The 25,601-nt window shown below is 44.7% G+C and overlaps 1 protein-coding gene across 1 annotated transcript in view; it reads left to right on the top strand.

The window, feature by feature from the left end:
* SPOCK3 (SPARC (osteonectin), cwcv and kazal like domains proteoglycan 3) overlaps positions 1-25,601 on the top strand; it is a 131,368-nt gene that overhangs the window by 32,559 nt on the left and 73,208 nt on the right. Inside the window, 1 exon segment of the mRNA XM_032470773.1 lies at positions 18,351-18,465. Within this exon segment, the coding sequence (XP_032326664.1) occupies positions 18,351-18,465 (115 nt within the window).

Raw genomic sequence — 25,601 nt, 5'->3', positions numbered from 1 at the left:
ACCCACTGTTGAGACCTACTACTCAGAAAAAAAATTCCTTTCAAAGTATCACTGCTCCTGGTCACCCAGGAGCTCTGATGGAGACAGACAACGAGACCCACACTGTGTCCGTGCTCACACGGCACCCAGCCTGCAGCCCGTGGATCGAGGAGTCGTCCTGACTTTCACGTCTTACTGTGTAAGAAGCACATTTTGTGAGGCTGTAGCTGCCACAGACAGCGATGCCTCCGATGCATCTGGGCAAAGCCAACTGAAAACTTTCCAGCAAGGATCCACTGTTCTGGATGCTGCTCAGAACATTCATGATTCATGGAAAGAGGTCAAAATATCCACATTAACAGGAGTTTGGCAGAGGTTGACTCCAGCCCTCATGGTTGACTTTGAGGGGCTGAAGCCTTCAGTGGAGGAAGGAACTGCAGACGTGGTGGAAAATCAAGAGGACGAGAATTAGACATGCAGCCTGAAGATGGGACTGAATTGCTGCAAATTCACAATAAAACTCTAACAGGTGAGGAGCTGTTCTTACGGATGAGAAAGAGAGTGGCTCCTTGAGACGGACTCTACTCCTGGTGAAGACGCTGTGAAGGTGTCTGGAATGACAACAAAGGATTTAGAACATGACGCAGGCTTAGTTCGTAAAGCAGCAGCAGAGTTTGAGATGACTGACTCTAGTTTTGAAAGACGTTCTCCTGTGGGTAAAATGCTGTCAAGCACCATTGAGAGCTGCAGGGAAATCGTCCGCGAAAGGAAGAGTCAGTCGATGAGGCAGACTTCACTGTTGACTCCTTTGTAAAAAATTGCCACAGCCCCACCCCCCTCCCCAGCCTCCAGCAGCCACCACTGGATCAGTCAGCCATGGTCACCATCAAGGCAGGACCCTCCACCTGCAAAAGGCTTGATTGTCTGAAAGCCCAGAGGAGAGTTCTCGATTTTTTAGCAAAGAAATGCTTTTTCATTTCATGTGCATTGTTTTTTAGACATAACACTATTATACAATTAATAGGCTATAGGATAGTGTAAACATAACTTTTGTATACTTCAAAATATTTTATACATAAAATATATTTTATATGTATATTCTCTAATTTTATATTTTATTTAAAAGTTTGCGTGACTCACTTTATTGCAACATTTGCTCTCTTGTGATCTGGAGCCAAACCCACAATGTCTCTGAAGTCTGCATGTTATCACAGGCAGATATACTTGCAGGCTTTCTTTGGAACTGAATTTTTATGATAGAATCGTAAACCTTGAACAGTTGGCGTTGTCTGTGAGGTGGGTGTTAGCACTTAGAGCGTTGCAGGTGACGGATCCAGTTGCAAAAAGACGCTTCGTCTTTTCTAATTTGTGTGTGTGTGACTGTGCTGAACTGCAGTTTATCTCTTGCTAAAAAAAAAAGATTGTTCGAGGGAGGCTTCCAAGTCTTGACATACTGGTGAGACTGACTTATTTTAGTATTCAAAGGAGTTTTCAATGTAATGATGTGTCAAAAATACCATGTTTATCAAGCAGAGAATAGCTCATGGCATGATAATACCTAACGTGTGTGAGGTGGCCTGTATCCAGTCACTGTTCTAAGCGTTTGGTGTGTTAGTTCATTTAATCTTCACAGTCAGCCGGGGGGCGGGGGAGTGCGGCATCGCCCCTGGTGACAGCTCTGCAGTGGGGCAGAAGCAGCACGTGGGTCCAGGCAGTGTGACCCCCGCACCCCTTTCTGAGCCGCTACGTGGTACTGTCACTTGATGGTAGCGCTAAAATGAAATCATGGGGTGTAATTTTGTGAAGATTGTACTTTAAAAATAAGTATCTACTTGTGTGAATGTTAGAAATAGATAGAATGTTTGCTTTGTCTCTGTATTTAAAAGGAAATTTTATAGACTGTCAGACCCTGGGTTTTGACTGATCGAACATATAGTTGGTAAACATACATGGGAGAGTTTTGTTTAAAAAAAAAAGAAAAATGGGAAAATTTAGATTGAGATGCAAGTATTTCTTTTTTTTTTTTTTTTTTTTTTTTTTTTTTTTTTTTTGGGTGTTGAGTCAAATTAACCAACCCATTTGTAGACCACAGTGAGGAGTGAGGCAAATGGAAAATCATCCCGTTCCTGTCTGGCTTGGAATGAAATAGTGTCGTCATTTGGATGGAATAGACTTGAAATAGGTTAATTTCTCACGTTTCTTGTTCTTTCTGATGACAGAATCATCCATGAACTATCATTTTCAGAATCTGATTGAGCAGCTGAACATAGAACAGAAGACTTTTATGAGTTTATAATGTTAATATGCTACGTTTTTCATTGGTTATGGACATCCACATCATTTCAGTATAAATTGATTTTACCTAGTATCTTTTTTGGGGGTCTTGTATGTTTCTGAAAAGAGCCAAGAAAAAGTTAGCTTAGCATGACATTTTTATGATGATATTTGGACCATTTTTACCATATTCATTTGAAATTATATTTTACTTCCATTTCTGTGATTCTCCACAAACTATAATGTTACTTAATACTTCATAAGGCTAATGGTGTGATTTTTCATCACAACACTTCTCTTCGCGTATGTGCACAAATACACCCACAGGTACACACACACAGATACGGTTACACATGCACACGTTCATTTGCACCTGCAAACTTATTTCTAGGTTAAAATCAACTGATTATCACATGTGGCTTATCTGCCTTCTGATTTTGCTATGACAAATTTTCCATCTCATGTGAGTTTCTATTAATCAGAACATTCCCACTTTTCAACCACTAAAATAGTAATTGTTTTGGAAAAATATAATGGTTTTAAAGGAATTAAAACAAAACTACTTTGGTGATGGTAAATTTGCTTTAAAGTTAGAGAAAGCATACTTACACCGTAAGTGAATTGCTTGGCGCTCTCTACTTAGAATTTTTGGAGGGGGAGGGTACAGCTTAGTGTTAGAGCAGGTGCTCAGCATGCATGAGGTCCTAGGTTCAATCCCCAGCACCTCCGTTAAATAAATAAATGAATAAAAACCTAATGACCTCCCCCAAGACAAAATTAATTAATTTAAAAAAGAATTTTCTGTGCCATTATTTCCGTTCATTACTTGACACAGCATAAATTGACTGAAAGTTTTACTGAGGACGGGGATCTTCTTGAACACGGCATAAAAGTTTTGTGTTTGCTGTGGGATGAACCCAGAGTGGTGGCATGGATAGATTTTGAGTGATTTAATAAATTCTTTGATAGATATGCCGAAGCTTTAAAAAAAAATTCACTTTTTTCCCTTTTCACTACGTTATTCCTGCCTTGTCTTTCGGTCACGGATTAATTTGGGTAACAGGTTGCCGGAATTTTTAGCCTTATTTCTTAAGAGGTGTTTAGAGAACCCATTTGTCCTTGAAGTGCTGGGTCTGTCAGGAGCACCTTTAAGGCAGAAATCATTTTCTCCTGCATTTGACGTCTAGGAGACCCGAGGAGCCCGAGCTAATGTACTGCTTCTCTGCTCTCACTCCCCAGACCAGCCTGGAGTGAGTGATAATCAGTCAGCTAGTCATGAGCGGAAATGAACCGATCCAGAGATTCAGGCAGATCAGCTCCACGTTGCTGGGGTGCTTCCCGCTGGTGCAGGTGTCGGGACGTGGAATTAGGGTGAGATGTTTCCGTCAGCACCGTGTGTCACAGCAGTTTCTGCTGGGCTTTCTTCCTGAATCTGGACCCTCGGATCCTGGCTGCTTACGCTGTGTCTCAATTCAGCACAGGTTCTTGCAGAGGCGGTGGCTGGGAACTGTTCTGGGACAGAAGTGTGTGCAGCCTGGTGTCTCCCGAGCCTTTCCTGCAGGGATCAGGGGCTGAGAGGACAGCTAGGCACATCTCCACTGTTTCTGTCTTTCTGGGAGCAGTTCTCAGAGTTTCCCAGATCCCTGTAATTTCTCTGCTCATTTGCAAAGCGTCTCCCACACCCCGACTGTCACAGCTCCATGTATCCCTGTGGCCAGTCTCTGGCTACAGAGGAGGAGCTGCTGAGACCCCCCACCTGGAGCTTTGGTCCCTCAGCGAGCAGAGCTGGGGTCTCACAGCCACCGTTACCTCTGAAACTGAGGAGATTTGGCATTTGAGCAAATGCACCCCAGAACTCAAGTGTCCCTTCCTGAAGGCATCCCTGTGTTCTCAAGGTGCAGTGCGTCTGGGAGACAGTGAAGGTCCTGCCTCCCTCCCCGGGGCCCTAACCTTCGTTTCAGGAGCGCTGGTTTCGGCATGTTCGCAGACGGTGTTGCTGGTGGTCTGGTCAGCAGGCGGGGCTGCCCAGCTCCCAGCAGAGCATGGTGGTCCCTGATGCCACTCTGTCCAAGGGCTGGGGCCTTGGGGCACTTTTCTAGTGGAAAAATGGTGTTCCTGGAATTGAAATTCAAAGATGCTTTCAGCCATTTAAAAATGTAAATTCTGAACTGGTATTTGGTCAACTCACAAGGATCAATTTCAGACTTGTACCACTTTGGACAAATACGTGCTCAGCGTTCAGGGGCTACTCGCCGTGTCACTTACGTCCTACGTCAGTTACATCACCGGTGCTGGCAGCCTTGGCTCATGGAAGCCCTCTGGAAATCCCGCAAAAACCTGTATTCAACCTGGAGACCGACAGGGCGTCTGTTCACTCCCTGTCAGAACATAGAGCAACTCAGAGCTTCTGGGTGAGAAACGCGTTTCCTCTTCCTGGCCAATCCTAATTTCTTTGTACAAGGATGGTATTCAATTTGTTTTACTCCAAAATCTATAAAATACAGGAATCAAGACATTTAGATCCTTTTGTTCTTTGTCAAAGAGTGCGGCTTCTCCATGGAATAAGAAAGACTGGAAAGGCCTGTGTTTTTAATTTATAAGGTGTGGTCAAGATTAACGACACTTCGTTTGGTCCCACAGGCGTGCGAGGAGGAAACTATGTTTATTCCTCGGCAGTGACTCTGTGTCACTAAACTGAATCAAGTTTATAGAGAAAGACGTTGATCTGATGCCCTTCAACGATAAATAAGAAGTGATATTTTTATCTCAGACCTTGTTACTCTAACAGGACTGTGAAGACTGAAAAAAAAAAAAACAGTAGAGATATATAGGAAATGACATTCTAGCAGGAACTGCACTGGATGAAGGAGTGAGTTTCAGTCCTGCCTCGCGAGAGAATCAGCTAAGCGCGCGAAGTACAGCGGCCGGGCTTGGTCCCCGAACTTTTGATTCAGTTTTTTAGGGGCAGATTCTGGGCACTTCCTGAGTGTTTGTGTGTGTGTGTTTTATTTATTTTTTAATGTGATAAAATTGACTATTTTAACCATTTTGATCTGTACAGTCACATCGTCTGTTACAGCCCCGGTGTTTCTCCTCATCTGCCCCTGCGGGTGGGTTCCCCTCCTGCCAGGAGCTCAGGCAGTGGATTCGGAGCCCGAGTCAGGAGGGGAGTGACCTGAGTGGGGGTCTCATTGGACGTGCAGGGTGCTTGACAAACGCCCGAGGAGGCTGGACAGCGTTGCTGTGGACTCTGTGATCCAGCTGATGAAAACGAGCCACAGTGGATGTCTTTGCTTTCTCCTCTATTTTTAGAGTGACCAGGAGTCAACTCAGGGAGGAGCCAGCCAAGCAGCAGTGGTTTCAGATTCCTGACCCAGCGGTCTGTCCTGGAAACCGCATCGTTTAGGAGCCCGTGTTTTCACTGGGTCACCCCTTGGTAACGGTCCAGCCCTTTCAGGCAGTGAGGATGAAACAGAGGACCAGACCCAAACTCATCCAGGGAGGAACAAACATTCAAGGTGACCCCTGAGGCTAAAACTGAAAATCCTGGGGCAGTTTGAGTCTCTCAGGCCTCTGGTTGTTGACATAACAGGGTAACAGGACCACGTCCCTCTGCTCAGGATAATGTTTTTTTAATTTTTTTTTGCCGAAGCATAGTTGATTTACAGTGTTAGTTTCAGGTTTTCAGCAAAGTGATTCAGTTATGCATACACATACATAGTATTTTTTTTTCTTTTCAGAGTCTTTTCCATTATATGTTATTACAAGGAATCTGAATATAGTTCCCTATGCTGTACAGTAGCTCCCTGTTGTTTATCTGTCTGATATATAGTAGTTAGTATCTGTTGAATTCCAAACTCCTAATTTACCCTCCCCTGCCCTTTCTCCTCTGGTAGCTGTGGTTTGTTTTCCATGTCCCTGAGCCTGTTGTTAGTTTGTAAATAGAATTTGTATCATTTTTTTAGATTCCATATATAAGTGATATCATATGATATTTGTCTTTCTCTGTCTGACTTCACTCAATATGATAACCTAAAATGTCCATCCACAGATGACTGGATAAAGAAGATGTGGTGTGTGTGTACAGACAGACAGACAGACACACACACACACACACACACACACACACACTGGAATACTACTCAGCCATAAAAAAGAATAAATTTGCAGCAACATTGATGGACCTAGAGATTATTACCTGATGTTTTTAAAATCATAGAAATCTAGAAAGCCATACTGATTTTCATTAGAACATAGACTGATATAAACAACATGTGACTTTCTGACTGCTCAGTGTTAATTGCCTATTTCATGGTAAAGGACTGTACTTGGCAGAGAAGTTTGAAAAAAGGGATGAGGGAGGTCCTTCCATTTAAGAAGTTCTGTATTTCAAAGGACAACACTTTACCACAAGTCTCTTGTTTGAGAGTCCACTGAATAAAAGTAAAGGTCATCCCAAATAACAGTCAGCATAAATATTTTAAAGTGATTTTTTGTGTTTTCCCCTGTGCCTGGTTTACAGTAGGACTGAAAAGTATTTTCAGTTGAGCCCTGAGTCCGCACAGGACTGTACCGGGACTGAAGCAGAGAAACGAGGTCGGGGAGACATGGGCAAGCTTGAAGCAGGGGAAACCCCAGACTATGGGTTTTTCCACATAACTTAGAACAGAGTGAAAAAGCAGATAATGATAAGGAAGCTGGATGATCAGAGCTCAGTGTCTGAGAGACACGCTGGTGTGTCATGAAGATTGCACAGAGCAACTCAGAGCCTGGGTGGTTTGTGCGTCTCGTCAGGAAAGTCCTCTCCTGTCAGTAGTGTAACGGCGTCAGCAGGGAGGTTCTGATTTAACTTTTGGCAAGATATGTCAAATAGTCTTTCATAAAAATGTAAAATATGAAGATGGAAAACAGGATTATTTCACTGGGAGTTGCATTCAGCCGAAGCTCCAACATAACACTTGTCTATAGGATTTTATTTAAGCTGTGGTGGAGAACTCAGTTTGGGTCCTGGCTGATGAGGGACAAGGGTGTGGAGGTTACTGGGGTGGAGGCGGCTTCGCACGAGGTGCTACACTGAACTGCGTGGAGCTGCGGGAATCGGAGAGAAGTGGGCACGCGGGTCCGCAGGGATTACGGCCACCGTGTTCCCGTTCAAAGTCGAAACATCTGACTCTTGGGGAGGAGAGGAAGACTTGGTTGAACCAGGACAGGTCCGGTTCCTGAGCCAGGACACCGGGAAGGTCTGACTGCAGGGATCGTGGCCGGGAAAGGAGGCAGAGACCAACGACCAGACTAAGGGAGCTAGAGACCAGGTGTCAGGGTCGGAGAGCAGCCTGGGGCCGCGCGGGACCCAGGGTTGGGGGCTGGTGGGAGGCTGTGTCGTCTCTCACGGGTTCATCTACTGTCCTCACGCCATACCTGCCCCTTCACATGTCACCCTTCTGTCCACAAGGGTCACACAAAGGTGTCAGGATAACCATATGGAAACAGTGAAAGCCAGAAAGCAGCCAAAAATCCAAAAACCAACAGAAAACATGCCTGCACGTCAGATCTGGGAGGGATTTGCCATCTATAGAAGCAGCAGCTTTTTTCTGTCCTAAGACTTCACCCAATGTGTTTTCCTTCCGTTTGGAGAAAATCTACATGTGAGGCTGACGGTGTCAGCTCTCTTGCTCACTAGTCACTAGTTTAGTTCTATTTTAAACTTCCCCTAAATAGGTTCCCATCAGGTTTAAACTAATTTTTGAAACCAGTAGATTTTATAAATGGATAGATGTTAATTTGGGAATGAATACATTACTCAAAATATACTTAAGTACAAATGTCTTTGTGGACAAAATAATTGCTTAATATATAAAGAGTCTCAAGATTTTAAAATTATGTAGAGATCAGTCATCTTTTTATTCAAGAACAATGAATTTTTTTCCCAGCCTTAAAGCCACATTCTTGTTAATTAGTTCAAAATATCCGCCCTTTCAGATAAAGTGAGCATGGCTTTCTGTGCAGATACGTAAGTGCCAGTCGTCTAGGGGCTAGACCACTGCTGGTTTAGGTGAATGGAAATTCTCGCCAGATGCAGATCTCAGAGGCTGTGTTTTATCTTCAGTAAAACGTTTGCTGTTGACAGTGCACATGTAAGAGCCGTGGTTTTAGCCACAGAGTGTGGCTGCAGCCCCGCGGAGCTGTCAGAACAGCACTGTCACCAGGCTATGTTGTGCTCTGCGTTTCCAGCCCTGTTTATAATTAGGTGATTACCTTGCCCTCAGTCTGTGCTTTCAAACCGTATCTCCATCTTTCTATTAAGCAGAAGACACTCAATTTCTCACACTAAGAAACACGGCTGTGCCTTTTTTTTTCCCGTAAGTTTTATTTTCAGCAGTTTCTTTTTTGTTTTTAAATTTTTTAAGGTAAAGGTTGGGTATTTGGATTCAAATTTCGTCCCTAATTTCTCAGCTTATTGTCTTGTTCAAGAGTGATGTTTTAGACATGAAAATTAATATTGTTCTATATACATATAATAAATTATTTTGTCCCCTCGTTCTAGATTGGCTACACTTTTATTTAAGCGTTCTAGAATTCAAGAGAATTCAGAGGGTTTTCAGAATCTGGAAGTCTTTTAGTTCCAATATTCAGATTCTTTCTGAAAGTTTTCTAAGACATTTCAGAAAGAAGGTAGTGGCTACTTCTGTCACTGTTTGTTGTCTTGTGTGACATGTAATTTCTTTCGGATGGGAGGGAATTCTGAAGTCAGGAGTATGTGATAAACGTAGTAACTTATTACTGAACGAGATGCTTTGATTGTGATGACAGCTGATGGATTTGAAGTGCAGTTATCAAAGAAGGAAAAGGATGGGCTGTAATTTTGTAGAGGAGAGTCTTCATGTAGTGAATTCAGATGGAGAATTAATTAGGACAGCTGAGTGCCATCAGCACCTCAGATAAATTCATGCAGATGCTCCTGGTACCATGGGGTGGAGGCGGCAGGAGGCCCAGCCTTGGGGGCTGTGCCTGTGGGCCCCCCTCCCCGACCTGGCCGGCTGTGTTCCCTGACTCAGCATCGTTTTCCCTTGTGTTTCAGGTCTGTCCCCTCAGAGCACTCCCACTTTACTACGTCAGCCGAGTGATGACCCCCCTCCCCCGTCACAGGGAGAGTGTGCGGGGGCGGTGAGGGTGTGAGCCGTGAGGAGACACTGAGTCACGAGGTCACGATGCCTGACAGCATGAGTCCCCACAGAAGTGCTTCCAAAGAACAAATGTACATTGTTTCTGTTTTCCCAAACACGATGTTACCTTGAACATTTATTTTAAAATATAAACCCTTAAAAATGCCCACAGGTAAATTACATTGGTTCTAGTCAAGGACCCCTTCTAGTTTTAAGAAGCCGTGTGTCAACGCTCGGCACTCCTGATTTCCTGCGATGAATCAGGAGTAACGCTTACTGTGATGGTGACGTCCTGATACTGTGACACTGTGACTAGCATCTCCTGCCAGTGGCTCTGAACTAAGTTAAATCTCGAGGGTGGCAGTGGGCAGCCCTGCTGAGTCTCTGCTAAGCTCCCGCAGTTAGGAAATAAAACCGTTATTCGTAATTGAAGAATTCAGATTTCTATGTAGTAGTTTTTCTCAGGAAACCAAAGAGGATGAATTCGAATCAGCCCAAAATAACACAGTCATCCGTCCTGATTGCTTCATTAGCATCTTAAGAGACCGTGACAACTGAGACATTTTGTGTGTTTTCCAGAACCTAATTAGAAATGCAACTTACAATTTTTAGAACTGGGTACGGAACACACTGTCCTCAGGTTGGGCTCTTTTCTTCGAAGCTTTTTGCTTGCTTGTTTGTTTCCCTATGATCGCTAAGAAGGTGGAGGCAATAAACCCACATGTGTTGGTAGAACGCACTGTTTCCTCTCTTGTAGAGGTTGGACGTTGTAGCCGTGAGCATGCCTGGTGTTTGTGTCCGGGCTCAGCAGGAGTTCCAGGCGTTGGCTGACCACGTAGTACCCACTGGGGTGGACGTATGGTGTTTTGTGTGGTCTTAGGAGTTGCACAGCCAATTACGTCATGTTACTGATGGAGAAGCCAGAGTTCAGTCCTGTGGTGACTGACGGTGTTTAACTTCTCACCCTGGTTCCATCCTCTTGATGGTGGGGCTGCTGCAAGCCCCAGGCTCCATCCTTTCTGTTCAGTGTAATGTTTTGTTTATGCAAAGTCACATAAACATCTTTTCAACCTGGTGTTCATTTAAAAAAATATTTCTTATTTTTAATGTCATAGCTCCCAGGTCACTTAAAGCACAAAATTTTAGAGTAAGTTAATTTTATACTTTAGAATTAGCCCAGTTTCTTCAATTTATGGGTGAAGACATTAGTAGAGAGCAGTTGGGGCATCATCGGGACCGGAGGTAAATATTTCATGAGACGAGCTGTTTCTGCCGTGTTGATAGGACTTCCCCTGTGATCCTGTTTCAGGGAGGCCCTTTAGTTAGTGGTAACTGAATCACAGGTCTGTTTAGCTCTAATATTAGAAAGAAAATCCCAAATATAAACCTTTATCACAGGATTCAGTAAAATCATACTTATATACTGAGCAACAGATTAAAAAATGGAAATCAGTAAAAATAAGGGTTTTTACACATAACCAATTTTTCTGGAATGTGTCTATTTATGAAAGAAACACTATTAGCATTCACCACTTTTAAGAGGTTTGGAAAACAATGTGATGTATTGACAGAGACAGAGAATAAGGGCTGAAGAGAACGGTATTTGAAGTCCCCACCCATCTTAACTAGAGTAAGACAGCTCCGGACGAAGTTCGGATGTGATTCGGAGGGATTCTGAGTTTTCCTTACCTGGGTTTACCGAGCAGCAGTCAGTTGCACTTGGCACCTTTACAAGACAGGGTATTATTGAAATAAACACTGTGATGTTTGGTGTATGTTTATCACCAAACAAATTAATCAAACCATTGCACCTGAAGCTGTGTCGTCCTGGTGGTGGGGAGACCAGGTTCGCGTGGGTGGGTTTCTGTGCCTGAAGTGATGCCAAGATTTGAAACCGAGAAAGTCACGGCGAAGATTTGCGGCTGCATTTAATCACATTTAGCACCACGGAACTGGCTGTCAGAAGTCTAATTAGCTGTCAGACACTAGTCTGCTTTCCTTGCCTCTCGCACGCACAGCCTTTCATGATAACATCTGGCAAGTTTTAAAAAATTCCCTAAAAACCACTTCCTTTATTTCACAGAGTAGAGTTACGGTGACGTGCGTGCTGTCAGGACAAGAGAAGCACACTCAATGCTTCCTTGTCGAACCATGAGGGAGGTTTTTAGTGTTACTTTTGAGTTGTTGGTCATTTTTTTTTTTTTGTAAAAGCACTCAGTTAAGTGTAGGGAGAGTTTACTGAGTGGATGCCGATAAGATATGTGCTTTGATTTGACTATTTAATAATGTTGACATTTTTCCAGAATTAAACCCAGCTCTCAGTGGCACTGTTCACCTGCTCTTAAACCACGATGAATGTCCACATTAGTCCATTTTTCTCAATTTTTTCCCCAACTGCTAAAGAGTTCTCTTATCTCCTAAATGTTACCAGATGAAATTTAGAAGGGCACATTTGCTTTTGTTGGTTTATACTTGGGAGGATAAACATTCCACAACATAAAATTTTGATGATCACAAAATATGATAATACCCAGGTGGTAAAGAGTGACTGTTCACATGGACTAAGTGGAATTTGGTGGCAGAAAAACATGAAATATCTTCATTGCAGTGAAAAAAAAATAATTATCAAATAAAATTTCCAAACACAGCTAAACTATCCTTCAAGAGTGACTGGAAAATAAAAGTACATTCAGGGGAAAGTATCATATGAATAGCACAAATTGCACTTGAAAGAACCGCAAAAAAATGTGCTTTAGCAGGTAGAAGGCAGCTGTGTGAGGGGACCCACGGGAGGAGGGGACCGCAGGCACAGTCGCGGGCGGAAGCGGGGAGAGTTGGTCATTTTAAACGTTCTGTCAGTAGTAATAACGGAGAAGATGACCACAGTGCAGCGGTGGGGGTCACGTGCGGTGGGCGTCTCGGCTGACGGTGAGGAGGCTGCCTGTCAGAGGCCGTCTCTGAGGTCCTGGTTCTCTCAGAAGGAGGGTGAACTACCTGCGGTGTGGTCACTGTCACCTGCTACACCAGCTGCGCATGTGAACATCTAAAGGAAGCTGCTGAAAGAGAGTTAATTTCCAAACCAGCAGGAAGGGGAAAGGTACGAAATAAAACCAACACACCATGAGGCAGGAACGGGGAAAGAAAACAAAGGAAAAAAATTGCAAAATAGGAAGCATAAAATAAAGTGATAAAAGAGTGTCCAATTAAATTAAAAATTACCACAGATGAAACAGGAAAAGAGAGAGGTCATCTTAGATCGACTTATAAATCCACCTTTGGGTTTTGAGAGCTGCCCGTAAAATACAAAAATTAAGACTTAAAAAGAAAGTCATTGGAGGAAAGGTCACTGGGAAAATGCTCATCAGAAGGAGAGCGGCTCCAGCAATGGGGATGTGGCCACAGTCCCCACAGAGGAGGGAGGCGCCGGCGTGGGCTCTGTGTGTGTGGGCTGCTTTCCCAGCCCAGCGGTCCACACGGACCAGTGCCGAGTCCCCGACACCAGCTCTGCTCCGTCACCATGGCCCTGTGCCCGTCCTCACAATCAGCTTCTCATCCTTTCTCTGTGGGACATTTGGCTGGGTTCCCTGTTGACACGCATTCTTCAGAGCATCTCCATATCTTTTTGTGTGACACACCATCTTACCCCGCTCTCCCACCCAAAATCGCTCCCCAACGTAGCATCACCTGTAAGGTCAAACTGCACAAGGTGAGCAGCTTCTGTCTGCCTCTCCCTCCAGTGATGTTTCACCCAGAATTACCCTTCTCTGATCCTGAACAACCTGTCTGTCCCTGCACAGGGACTCCTTCCTGTCCCGGTGTTGGTGTGCTGTTCAGACTGGCCCCTCATCCTGAAGTTTCCTTTGTCTTTTTTCACTGTGTGTCTTTCAAAACCTGCCTAAGGTTTCACTCATTCTAATCATCCCCCATCATGACGATACAGTCCTTCCTGTGCGTGTCTGTGTGTGTGTTTCCACATAGCTAAACACACACACACATTTCCACCCAACGGTGTTTTCTAATTCCCCACTTGTCCATCTCTCTTTCAATAAACAGGCTGAGTCTGTGCAGGGCACATGGTGCCAACATGCATGCTAAGAGGCAGTCATCCCCTCTGAGAGCAGAATGTGGACTTGGAGGTCGTTCAGCCCAAACCTTTTATAGGTGGACTTGGCAGGTTACATAGAGATGAAGGGTTTGAACTGTGTCAGTCTTTCGAAACTGCATCAGTGTCGGGAGGACTGTGTTTCTGCTGCATTTCTCGGGTGTCGGCTGTGCTAAGGTGGCTGGACCATTAGTAACTCCACCAGAAATAAAGTCCAGCGTGGTTTACGAGGGCTCTGGCCCAGGATCGTGGGATTTCGTCTTCTCAAATCTAGGCTTCTTGTGGAAAACACTGTGGAAATCCAGAGGGGTGTTGTACAGATTCGGGGATCCAGTCTTCTCTGAAAGTTTCTTTCCTCCTTAATACCAGCATTCATTCCCATTTTTGCATCTTCGTGGAGCCACATTTTGCCTTTCCTCTCTCAGAGCACCTGCGCTGAACGTGAACGCTTGGCGGCGGTTCTGCTCCTCCGGGGACCCAGTGACTTCCCCACTGTTTCCCGACCTGGCCTCTGCCTGCTTGCTTCTCAGCCCCTCCTGTGGGGCCTTCTCTCCAAGTCCTGGTCTTTCCTTGCTGACAGGCCTGTCTGCGCTCACACCTGTTTTCTGTGCTCACCTACTCTGATCTGGTAGCAAGTGTGGATTCTGTGCTGAAAAACAAGTGTTCTGATGAAACAGGAGAATCCTACATCACAAATAAAATCCGGAAGTTAAAATATAAGGCATTCCTTTGAAATTCAGACTGCTTTTTCTGAAACAAAACGAAACAAAAATGACATCCAAAAACAAAAACAAAAACCAACCTGAGAAAAGACTGGGCAGAAGACCTGGATAGACGTATTTCCAGAGAAGACACACAGATGCCTAGCAGGCCCCGGGCGAGGTGCTCACCATCGCTGATCATCGGGGATGCACAGCAGGACACCTGTCAGAGTGGCTGCCATCAAATAGATAAGAAATAACAAGTGTTGGAAAAGGCGTGCAGGAAAGGGAGCCCTCGTGCCCTGCTGGAGGGAATGTAGATTGGGGCGGCCGCTGTAGAAATCAGCATGGAGGTTTCTCAGAAAACTAAAAGTAGAGCTGCTGTATGACCCAGTAACTCCACTCCTGGAGACACGCCCCCCAAACTGCAAACACCGATTCACCGATTCACCCCAGTGCTCACAGCAGCACTGTATACAATAGCCAAGACATGGAAACGACCCAAATGTCCATCAACAGATGACTGGATAAAGATGTGACATGTGTACACACACACACACACACACACACACACACACACGAATACTATTCAGCCATAAAGGAGAATGACATTTTGTCATTTGCAGCAACGTTTGTGGACTCGGAGGGTATTATGCTAAGTGAAATAAATCAGACAGAAAAAGACAAATATTCTCTTATTACTTACATGTGGAATCAAAAAAATAAAACAAATGAATATTAAAAAAAAGAAGCAGACTCACAGATACAGAGAACAAACCAGTGGTTGCCAGCGGCGGGGGTGGGGCAGTATTGGGGCAGGAGAACAAGAGGTTCGGACTGTCATGCACAAAATAAGCTGTGAGGGTGCACGTTAGGGCACAGGGAAGACAGCCAGTGCTTATGGTAATTACCAGTAGAGTATGAGCTTTAAAAATTGTGTGTCACTGTGTGGTACACCTGTAATATGTAATATTGTACATCAACTGTACTTCAGTAAAAAAGGGAAAAAAATTGATCAGTTAAGTCCCCAGTTTAGTTCATATCAATCAGGAAGATTATTGAATTACTGGATTAACTGCTACGAGAATATTAGCAGGAAGGAAGGAGCATAGCCACATGAACTGACTGCTCTGGTTGAAATCTTCCTAAGGGTCGTTTTGCTGGGTGCTTGAGACAAAGTTAAAAACAATAATGCAGAAGAGAACAGATGCCAGTTCAGAACAGACGGGAAGACAGGAGAGCCATGGAGGGAGAAGGTGGTTTATCCAGGGCTCTGTAAGACGTGGGGCTGGTTCCATAAGACGCAGGGCTGGTTCCGTAAGACGCAGGGCTGGTTCCGTAAGACGCAGGGCTGGTTCCAATCCTTGGGCCTCGGCCAAGAGGGAGATGGTTGTGTTACTCTGATTTCAGGAGTAAAACTTCAGCGTCTGTGTTTGCAGGCTGTCACGGTTCTAGTTTTAAGCTGCCGACAGTGTGAGCTCTGCTCACAAGTGCAGACGGCCAGAGCCACACGTGCAGAAAGGGTCTTTTCTGGTTGCAGATCCAGTGTGTCGGCTTCTTCATGTTCTCTTCCTGTCATGTTTTCCGTCTCCTGACCAAGGCTACTGCTCTTTTATTTGTTTATTTCTTAGAATTTCGTGCCAAACGTTCATTAACTTCATGTGCTGTATTTGTTCTAAGTTCCTTCCTGCTGCGCAGTTTTTGAGTTCTGATTTCGCTTATTAGATAGAACAGGGGTGTCAATGGAACTTCTGGGAAGTCCCGCATGCAGGCTACATAAGGTAGAGGAGCCTGAAGGCGAGCACCTGAGTACAGCTGTGAGTGGTCTGCCTTCACGTGTGGTTACGTCAGCTTCACCACGACAATTTTATATGCACTGGAGTGTTTTATTTCAAAGTGGAAACACTCCTTTTTCAGAGTGATGGCCCAAATTAAATGCATCAATAGTGAGTATGTGACACATATGTACATAAGATACAAATGTATGTGCAATGACACTGTTAGGCAGAATTGTTTAATTTTAATCAATATTTAAAAGTGACATTAAAATTAAAAATAAATATATTAAATAATATTAAAAATAAAATATATTAAGGAACAGAAATAGATCAGAACATTTTAATGCCTACTGAGTTATTGCTTGTTTGTCTTTTATGTTGTCCAACAAGAAATCATATGGTTCTAATGTGTCTTAGTTCTATGGGACAGTGTTTTAATTAGTGACACCTTAAACTTTGATAATATCATGAGAATGTTTCAGAAATGTGCATTTTCTTACTAACCTAAGAATGTTTAACATTTTATAGAGAAAAAATAATATAGTTTATCTTAATTTCTGATACTACTCATTTTTATTTTCTTCGGATAAATACCCAGGAGTGGAATTCCTGGGTTATATGGTAGTTCTGTTTTTAGTTTTTGGAAGAAACTCCATACTGTTTTCCACGGTGGCTGCACCAAATCCTGTTCTCACCAGCAGTGTAGGAGGGTCCCTTTTCTCCATACCTTCCAATTGTCTTTTAAAATAAGACAGGTGTGAGGTGGCACCTCATTGTGGCTTTGATTGGCATTTCCCTGATGTTGAGCGTCTTTTTGTGTGCCTGTGTTACGGAAATGGAAACGACAGGCCAGTCAAGAAACAAGCACCACTCGGAGGGTTGGAGTACTCAGATGTATTACGCCGGCGGGCTCATAGGGGCTTCTGCTCTGAAGCTCTGAGCACCTCCAAGACATGCACGTGAGGTTTTATAGGGTTTAGTACAAGCTTGGGGTATTCGGACAATAGGCATGGAACAGCTTTAGCAGCATTATCATCACAAAAGTGGAGGCAGGGAGGCAGCAAACCAACATTCCAAAGCCAGATATGTATCTTTGAAAACCCAGCTGGCTAGCAAAAAACTTGAACAGCAAACCAACACTAATTAACTTAGATTTACAAGTTAGTCCAGCAGAACTCAGATCAGTATTCCAATACTTAGACTTGTGAGTTATCTTGTTAGCCCAGCCCAGCTTTTCCTTCACACCTGTAGTCCATCTGCATGTCTTCTTTGGAAAATGTCTGTCAGGTCCTCTGCCTACATTTTAATTGGTTTCTTTCTTTCTTTCTTTTTTTTTTTTTTTTTTTTTTTTTTTGATGCTGAGTTGATGAGGCCCCTGGGTTAGGGAGCCCAGTATGGGGCTCGGCCCCCTCAGCCCCTGCGGAGAGCCTTTGCAAGTTCAGTTATCCTGCCGGGTGCTGGTTGCCCAACTGGGGGCGTGGGTCCTGGTGGCACGGTGACGCTGCCCCCGCCCCCTTGTGGTTCCCTCTGTGCTTTAGTTGTGGGAAATCTTTCCTGCTGGTCTTCAGGTCTTTCTCATGGAAACTACTTGTGGTTGTAATTTCAGTGCCATGGGAGGAGGTGAGCTTGCAGTCTTCCTGCTCCGCTGTCTTGGCCACCAAATTTTAAACTTAAACGAATGAATTGGGTAGTATGTGAGTTACATAGCAGCAACACTGTTACAAACAAAAAACCAGCAACAGCAAAGAATTACACAGTTTTTGTGTAGGCAGCCACCAAAAGAGGGTTTTCCCATAGAGATATGGTGGTCAGGCACAGACAGTTTAAAAATGAAAAAACATCTCATTTCTTGCCACGATGCATGCAGGCAGCCCCCGCACAATTTGAGACTTTTCTTGGAAATCCCAAGGCGCATTGATGTCCACGAACATTGTTTGGGGTTTCTTCCTTTTTTTTTTTCTACACACCTGCATCCACCCAGGAAAAGCAGAACAGATTATAGTTCTTCATTAACACAAAGTGTCAGTTCTCCACCTCGAATGTTTAGAAAGCGGTAGTAACTGCAGAAAGTTTTGGCTGTAAAGTTTCTGCTTTGATCACACGTTGTCTGATCACAGGGGTTTGTGTGCTTCAGCTTCAGAACAGATGGAAGAGACTAAACTCCAGCTCTGTTAACTCTGAGCTGTCAAAGTGGAAGCAAAAAGTATCTCTTAATAGAGGAAGAATGTGAACAAAATTTACAGCTCAAGGCTCTGCCAACTCCCTGATCAAATTGTTTTTAATGGTATTCCAACCTACATTTTACAGAAACTTATTTTAGTATTTTCTGTGCAATCTCTGTCTTTTTTTTAAGCTTTAGATCCAGCTGAAGACCCCTGCTTGAAGGTGAAATGTAGTCACCATGAAGTGTGCACTGTTCGAGGTCCTCACGCCGCTGTCTGTGTGGGCCAGCGGAGGCTCCCCCACCGGTAAGCATCCTTAACCCACGCCTGTGGGTTGAGCGGCACTCTTTACCACGAGTTACTGCCGAGAGTTAATATTTGGCAACATCTGCTGAGCTTTTATCCGAGTTTTATTGACACAGTTGCAGACCCTTGGCTGATACGATTATGATTCACTTGGGTTAAACATTGTTACCAGTCAGAATTACTGTAGGTTACAGAATTTAGGCATATATTGTGAAATAAAGAGGATTTTTGTGAAGATTGGATTAAAGTGCTATATATCTGCATACTTCTGCTTTTTCAAGTTTAGGGAAAGAAAGTACATTTTGCACGCCCTCTAAATATTTCTGCTTACGTCTACTCGAGCCTCTGATCTCCCTCAGGGGAGAATTGGGAACAAAGTTAAAGGGAAAGAAAGTGAATGATTGATGTCTATAAAAAAAAGATGAAAAGTCACCAGTAGAGCTGTGAGTCGCGGACTTTCAAGGAGGCGCTTGTCCTGGGGAGCTCTGCAGTCTGTTCCCTGAAGGCTGACGCAAAATCCCAACAAGAAGAGGATGGCTTTAAATATGTTATTCACGGTCATTGTGGCTTCCGTGAGGCCGGCTGCGTGCTGAGCAGTGTCCGTGGTTTAGAAACAGGGCGTGTGGTTTGGTGCTGAGTCTTAGGGGCTGGAACACGTCACAGCTGGAAGTGGTGTCGCTGGGGAGCTGATCAAGGCGCCAGGTGGCCACTCCCTCTGCTACTTGGAAAGGAACCCTGTTAACGAACTCTGCCGTGTGATTGGGAACTTAATTCATGTTTTGCTTTTACATCAAGTGAGCAAGGGTGTCGCTATTTCGGGTGTGTTGAGACAAATTGCTTTTGGCTTTAGTGTTCTTGCATCTGAATTCTGTGATTCAAACACATCAGCAGACTGAGAACAAGAACAGTAGAGACTACACCTCAGGCAGTTCTAGGAAACAGCCAGCACTGACGTTTCTTTGAGGTTCCTTGTTTATGGGAAGGCACACTTGCTCGAAGCCCGCCCCATACCCCGTGCTGGATGGACTGGAGGAAGTCTTTGTTCCCTTTACCAGATCTGTGGTGTCTGATTGTAGGTACGAAGGCAGCCGGTGCAGCCTGGATGGAGGGTTTGAGAATTTGACACTTGGGATGGAGAAGCATGTAATGCCAGTGAGGTCCTCGCAGGAGGAAGAGAGTTGGGGAGAGAGAACATGGTGTGTGGATGGAAAGTGTACGAGACTCCAGGAAATAGCATTTTTGTAAAGTCTGTGCCCTTGAAGGAGGGGCTCAGACAGGGAGGCCCTGTGGTCAGTCACGTGTCCCCAGGCAGTCATGACCTCTGCCTTAGTTAGTTTTATAAGGGGAAAGCAAAACTTTGGGCCAGAAGGTTATTTTTCTGTTTCCTTAGGATTCCAGAAAGCTTCGGAATTTCTTGGAATTCCTATTAATTAATCATCAAACTGTTAAAATGTTAGTATGTGAACATGTGTCTAGGGGGCGGGGAGGGGGGACTTCTACCTGAGAAATCAGGAGGAGGAGGGTGCTGGAATGAATCCCTAAATGGCAGAGCGTTCATTTCACATGAAAGCAGAACTGTTTTATTTTGAGTTTCTGAGACCCCTGGAAAGGTTTCCATCTATTTACACTAAACACCTTTGAAAAGGCGCTTGGCCCCCTGCTCCCTTGCAGAGAGCAGGAGGGGCCCTCGCAGTCCACAGTGTGTCCAGGCGGGACGGCCCCCTCCGACCACCAGGACCTGAAGTGGGAGAGGCTGGAGGAGCCGGCACAGCTGGAGAGCCAGGGCTCCCCGCAGCCTCCTTCCTGGGCGTGCTTGCTGAGTCCCGGCCCTTCACAGCTGTCTCACTGCTCCTCTGACACACTGGGAAACAAAGACTAACCGCAGGCAAAAAGGATCTTCCTTAACATGACAAAGACTCTCCAATGGCTACAATACTTTGAGTTTCCACGTGAGTCCGACCACCCAGGTTTGCGGGGGGCGGGGGGTGGGGGGTGAGCCAGGCGGGGGAAGGCGCTGGGGAGGGGGGCTTCAAAATGTTTGTGTCAATAGTGTCCCGCCCCTTTCCATTCCTGACAGACTGTTTCAAAATGGCACTCAGTATACACCGTGTTCAGTAAATAACTAGTTTCCAAAGAAATGAGATCAATACTTGATGCGATTTGTTTGCTTTGAGGGTGTCGGCAGGGAGCGAACGTGTACCCAGCACTTAGGAGACCTGCCGGGGGGTTGATCAGTAAGATCAAGAATTGGCTGGTACGGATAACGCAGGTCTTAGATTGGGGGTGGTGTGTGTGTTTGGGGGTGAGGCACAGCAAACAGAGAGAAAAGGCTTAATCAATTCTGGCCATTTTCATCGTTTAGATTCGAAATTCCTTCTTTTTTAATTTAAAGGAACAACTTTTCTCTTTCCTTGAACCCACGTGAGAGAACGATGACTCCTTGCCTTATTTCAAAGAGTGTTTCCTAAGCTCTCCCAGCTAGACCGCACATGCATGTCCCGGGACCATAGAGCCGTGACCCTCCCGTCCTGTGACGCCCGCCACGTCTGTGGGCAGTTGTGACGTCGTCTCCCTGAGGTGGCTGCACGTCCATGAAGCTGGCCTGGCTCTCACCCCCGACTTCATGCTCAGAAGCTGGCAGACCTGCTGCCTGGTCCCGGTTTCCACTGAAGGGTGTGCTGAAATAGCTGCTATTTGTAGAACATTTAGAGGGGAAAAAAGAGTATTTTGATAAATTGAATTGGTTAATCTAGATAATCTAAGTCTCAAAGTTGCTTTCTGTTTTTTGTGATTATTTGTTGAAGATGATCTGGGAGGAGTGTCAGAGTCAATCAACAAACGTTTTAAAGTAAATGTATTGAATTATTGAACAAAATTATTTCCAGGAAAAAGGGGAGGGGAGGACATGAAGGTGTGAGGGAGAGATTAGTCTGTAACAACTGGTAGGTAATGGCTTAGGTTTGTAGAACCTCAAATAATCGGTAGATTTCTCCTCCCTCAGTGTTTTAAATACAGTAACTGCCTTCTGATGAGGGGAACGGCTGGGTTCAGAGGCTCCCTCCAGAGGTGCCTGGCCTGGCTGATGGGGAGGACGTGCACACTCTCCAGGTTTGTCTCGTTCACTCAGGAGTTTGGCTGCTTGTCTCCTGTCGGCTCTTCTATGAAGACCTGACTTCAGGCAAGCGCGGTACCGTTGCTTTCTGCTGACTTTCTGTTACTTTTCTCATCACTGTACAACCAAGTAGTTTTATCAGCAGTGAGAAGGGACGTGGATGCTTTCCACTGGGGAGCACACCCAGTTGCCAGGTGGCTGGTGCGAAGTCTGCGGCGGCCCCCAGGCCAGGACGGGGACGCCTCTGCACCCTTGCTCTGGGGAAGGGCTCCCCAGGTGCTCAGGCTGAGGCTCTGTGCGCGGAGCCACCCTCTGTGAGCAGAGCCCGGGGTCTCGCTCCTTTGCTGCCCGTGCAGCGGCCGGGGATGCGCACCGTCTCTGGATCTGGGCGAAACTGAGCGTGTGTAAATAGGGTAGCGTACATCTTCTGACAGTCTGCAGAGCTTTCTATTTAATATTCCTTGACAGTTAAGAGCCGTGAGTGTGGAAAATCATCACGTACGCTTTTGTTTTCCCCTCGGGAAGTGTTACAAGCGGTTGAGGTTTTCTTGATTTGTCAGTTTTTCTTTGTGACGTGCTGGTCGAGGCGGGGTGACTGGGGACGTGATTCCGAGGATGCCAGCGCTGCTGTGTGAAGGAGGCCAGCTGGTGCATTTAAGTTTCTTCTTGGAATTTTCATCTGATTCATTATTGTGGTTTGTGGTTTTGCTCGGGAACGCTCGATCACTGTAATGCAGCTAGCACTTCTGAAGCTGCGGAAGGCGCGCACTCTTGCTGAGTGGTTGGAGCCGTCCGTCTGCTGCCCTGGAGGTCCCTGTGGCTTGCTGGTTTGCAGGCAAGTGGGGAACCACAGAGGCTGAATTTGTAGAGACTGTTTGCATTGGACTCAACAGCAGTGCTGCGTCTTCCATGACGACATTGTTATAAAGCTTAGATTAGTCCAGTGAGTGTGGCCCTGTCCAGTCATAACCCTCCCTTGTACCGTCTCAGGAGCCAGCAGGGAGTCACTGGTTCTCTTGCAAAGTGAGAGTTACCTGTGCCTTGGTTGTATTCCTTCTGAAGATCCTGGACCCTAACCTGCTGCTGGCAGCGTCACACAGACTAATGCTGCTTTAGCCATTGTTGAAAATTGTTTTAACACGTGTGTGTGGCTGTAAGCTGAGGCTAGGAATGTCTAGGATGTTTTGGAAAATGCATACATACAAAATACATCTTTTTATTACATTTATGAAGTATTTAGCTTAATTATAGGAGTTATATTCTTAACTGTTTCACTTGTTTGGTTATAACTTTCCATATTCAAATCTAACACTTAGTTTTGGGTAAAAAAAAGGTATTCACAGAAAATCAAGAATGAAACTTTTTTCACTGAATACTTTAAAATATCTTTCATGATTTTCTGATGAGAAAAACTATTCTTGTGAAAAGAGAAAATATATGACTCCCTCTTTCCTACTAATTGGGAGAATTAGGGACACGTTAACGATGAGAATGGATGAACGAAAGTGCTTTCGTGAGATAGGCCCCAGATACCTGTTAAACATGCTTTTATCCCTTTTCCTCACTCTGCCTCCCAAAGTAACCAAGCACTTTAAAAATGAAATCTCTTCATTAATGAGCTAAACACCACCAAAATGTTATCGAGGCTGAGAGAGCAAAATGAAAATCCACTTCAGTAGAAGTCTTGACATATTCATAAAAAAGCCATCCACACAAAAGTTTATGCATCAGAAAACTTATGAAGCTTTTACCTTCTTTGTGTCACATCTGGGAGGCTCCTCCAGGTCTTCGTTCTGGACTGTGTACGTTACACATTAGATGCCAGAAAATGCCTGTGCCCGTGATCTAGTTCAACTTGTCTTTCTTAGTTTGCCACTGGGACAGCACCAGGTGGCTTTGATAGATTTTACGGGTTTGGGATTATGTGGCTTTCATAATGTACTACAAGCTCTCAAGCCCTGCGTGACTCTACTTTCTGAAATCTTTTTTCTGGAATCTACATTAATCTTTAGACTTTTAAGAGAGTATGATGGTTCATTGATACTGTAGTCCCACATGAGCTCAAAAGACGTGTAGGCACTTTATAATAAAGACCTAAACTGAATAGTAAAAAGAAGGAACTAAGGAAAGCCAGCCTAAAGATCCATGTAACTGGTAACTGAGCAGAAAAGGAAAATGCCCACGTGTGGATGAGAAAGGTCAGGGGACTCCTCGAACCGGACTCCAGCGTGACGATGGAGACGGTGTGACGGCTGTTAGCAGAGGTTGGACCAAGGCTGTGCAGGACTCTGACCCCTAGGGCAGGGGATCCCATGAACTGAGCATCCAACAGCTGAGCAGATGGGACTGGCTGAGCCGGGGAGGCCGAGCTCAGAATTTTGGGCTGCCAAGGGGCAACAGTGTGCAGATCGGGCTAATAAAGAAAAGGGGCTTCACCAGAGAGAGGCTCTGTGGGTCTCCCCAGGGAGCCTTCCATCTTTGGCCAAATACACACGATTACCAAGTGCAGGGCAAGCTGTGGGTCACAGGCTGCTGTGGGCCTGGCGAGGATTCTGGAGGTTACCCTGTGCCGGTGGGGATCTCACATGGTGAGCACAGAGGCCCCTCCGTGGAGCGTGTGGGGCTCAGTGACTGTCCAGGGAACCAGGCTCTGGAGGTCGGGCTAACTTAACACTTCTGCAGTATTCTCAGTGCGTGATCTGAGAACTCCTGGGTTCTCCAGGACCCATCCAGGGCGTCAGCGAGGTCACACTAATGCACAGCAGTGATAGTGATGATGGCGATGATAACAGATGTTTGTCCTCTGTGACCGTATTGGCACCTGGAGTTGCGTCTCCAAAGCACGGCGAGTGAGACTTCCAGAGCTTCTGCACGAGTGAGGCCACGGCAACACCCTGCCCCAGCAGCTGTTCTGCCCCACGGGGCTGTGAGACTGAGGAGAAAAGAACAGGTTCACTGAAAAATCAGTAAATGTATTACTTTCATTAGTCGCAACCCTGACCATGCTGTTGAGTTATCTGTATGATGAAATTGTGAACAAGAGTAGGAACTCCCTGCTGCAAAATGAAGTAAAATGGTTGCCTCAGAGGAAAGCGCTCGTATGAGTGAGTTGCAAACAGAAAACAGAACTAGTCGCTTTTTTCACAGAAGAACAGGTTTTTATGAAAAAAAAGGATTAACAGAAAACAATGGTTATTCTGATTGGGAAATTTAAAGACGTATTCTCAACAGTAAGTGAAGTAAGCCCGTCACCTCAAAGGAAGCATCTGACAGGGACAATACTTCAACTAATAATGGAGACATTTTCCAAAATTGAACACAAAACCAGCAGAGTCAAGAAGTTCGGTCAGTGTCCAGCAAGAGGAAGATCACATGTTCCACAAGGGGAACAAGACAGGAATCAGGACTAACTCACTGTCAGAAACAATGGAGGCGTGAAGACAATGGAAGGTGCTCGAAAAGAAAAAAATGTCAAGCCAGAAATACTCTACAAAATTAGCCTTCAGGACTGAAGGGGAAATAAAGACCTTTTCAGGAAAATAAGAACATAAAATTATTTGCCAGCAGGATTTTCACTACAGAAAATGCGAAAGGATGTTAAGTTAAAAGGAATTCAACCACAGTACATTAGGTCTACAAGAAGGAATGGGGCACTTACATTACACGTGTGGGGAGATTCATGTATATAAATGCGTGTGTTTGTAAAATTTTTTAAAAGACATGATTTTAAAATAAAAATTATAGTGCTCATTGTGGGATTTGTGTGTGTGTATAAAGTTTTTGTTATATACTAGAACTTTGTTAGCTAATATGTATATTTTGCTATGTAAATATAGAGGAATTTCTTATATATTATTTGTGCTATAATTAAATATATTATGTATATTTACATGTATGTTTAGAGTTAGAATAATGGAATATTCTATTGGGGTTAAAGTTCTGCCTATTGTATACTATGTGATGGTATGCAATAAAAATATATGATGAGGGCATTAGCTGAGACCCCGTGTGCTATAATTATTTT

The sequence above is a fragment of the Camelus ferus genome, chromosome 31, assembly GCF_009834535.1.
Source record: "Camelus ferus isolate YT-003-E chromosome 31, BCGSAC_Cfer_1.0, whole genome shotgun sequence".
Classification (NCBI taxonomy): Eukaryota; Metazoa; Chordata; class Mammalia; order Artiodactyla; family Camelidae; genus Camelus; species Camelus ferus.
The sequence above is the reverse complement of the archived record's forward strand: the minus strand, read 5'-3'. Positions and strand labels throughout refer to the sequence as shown.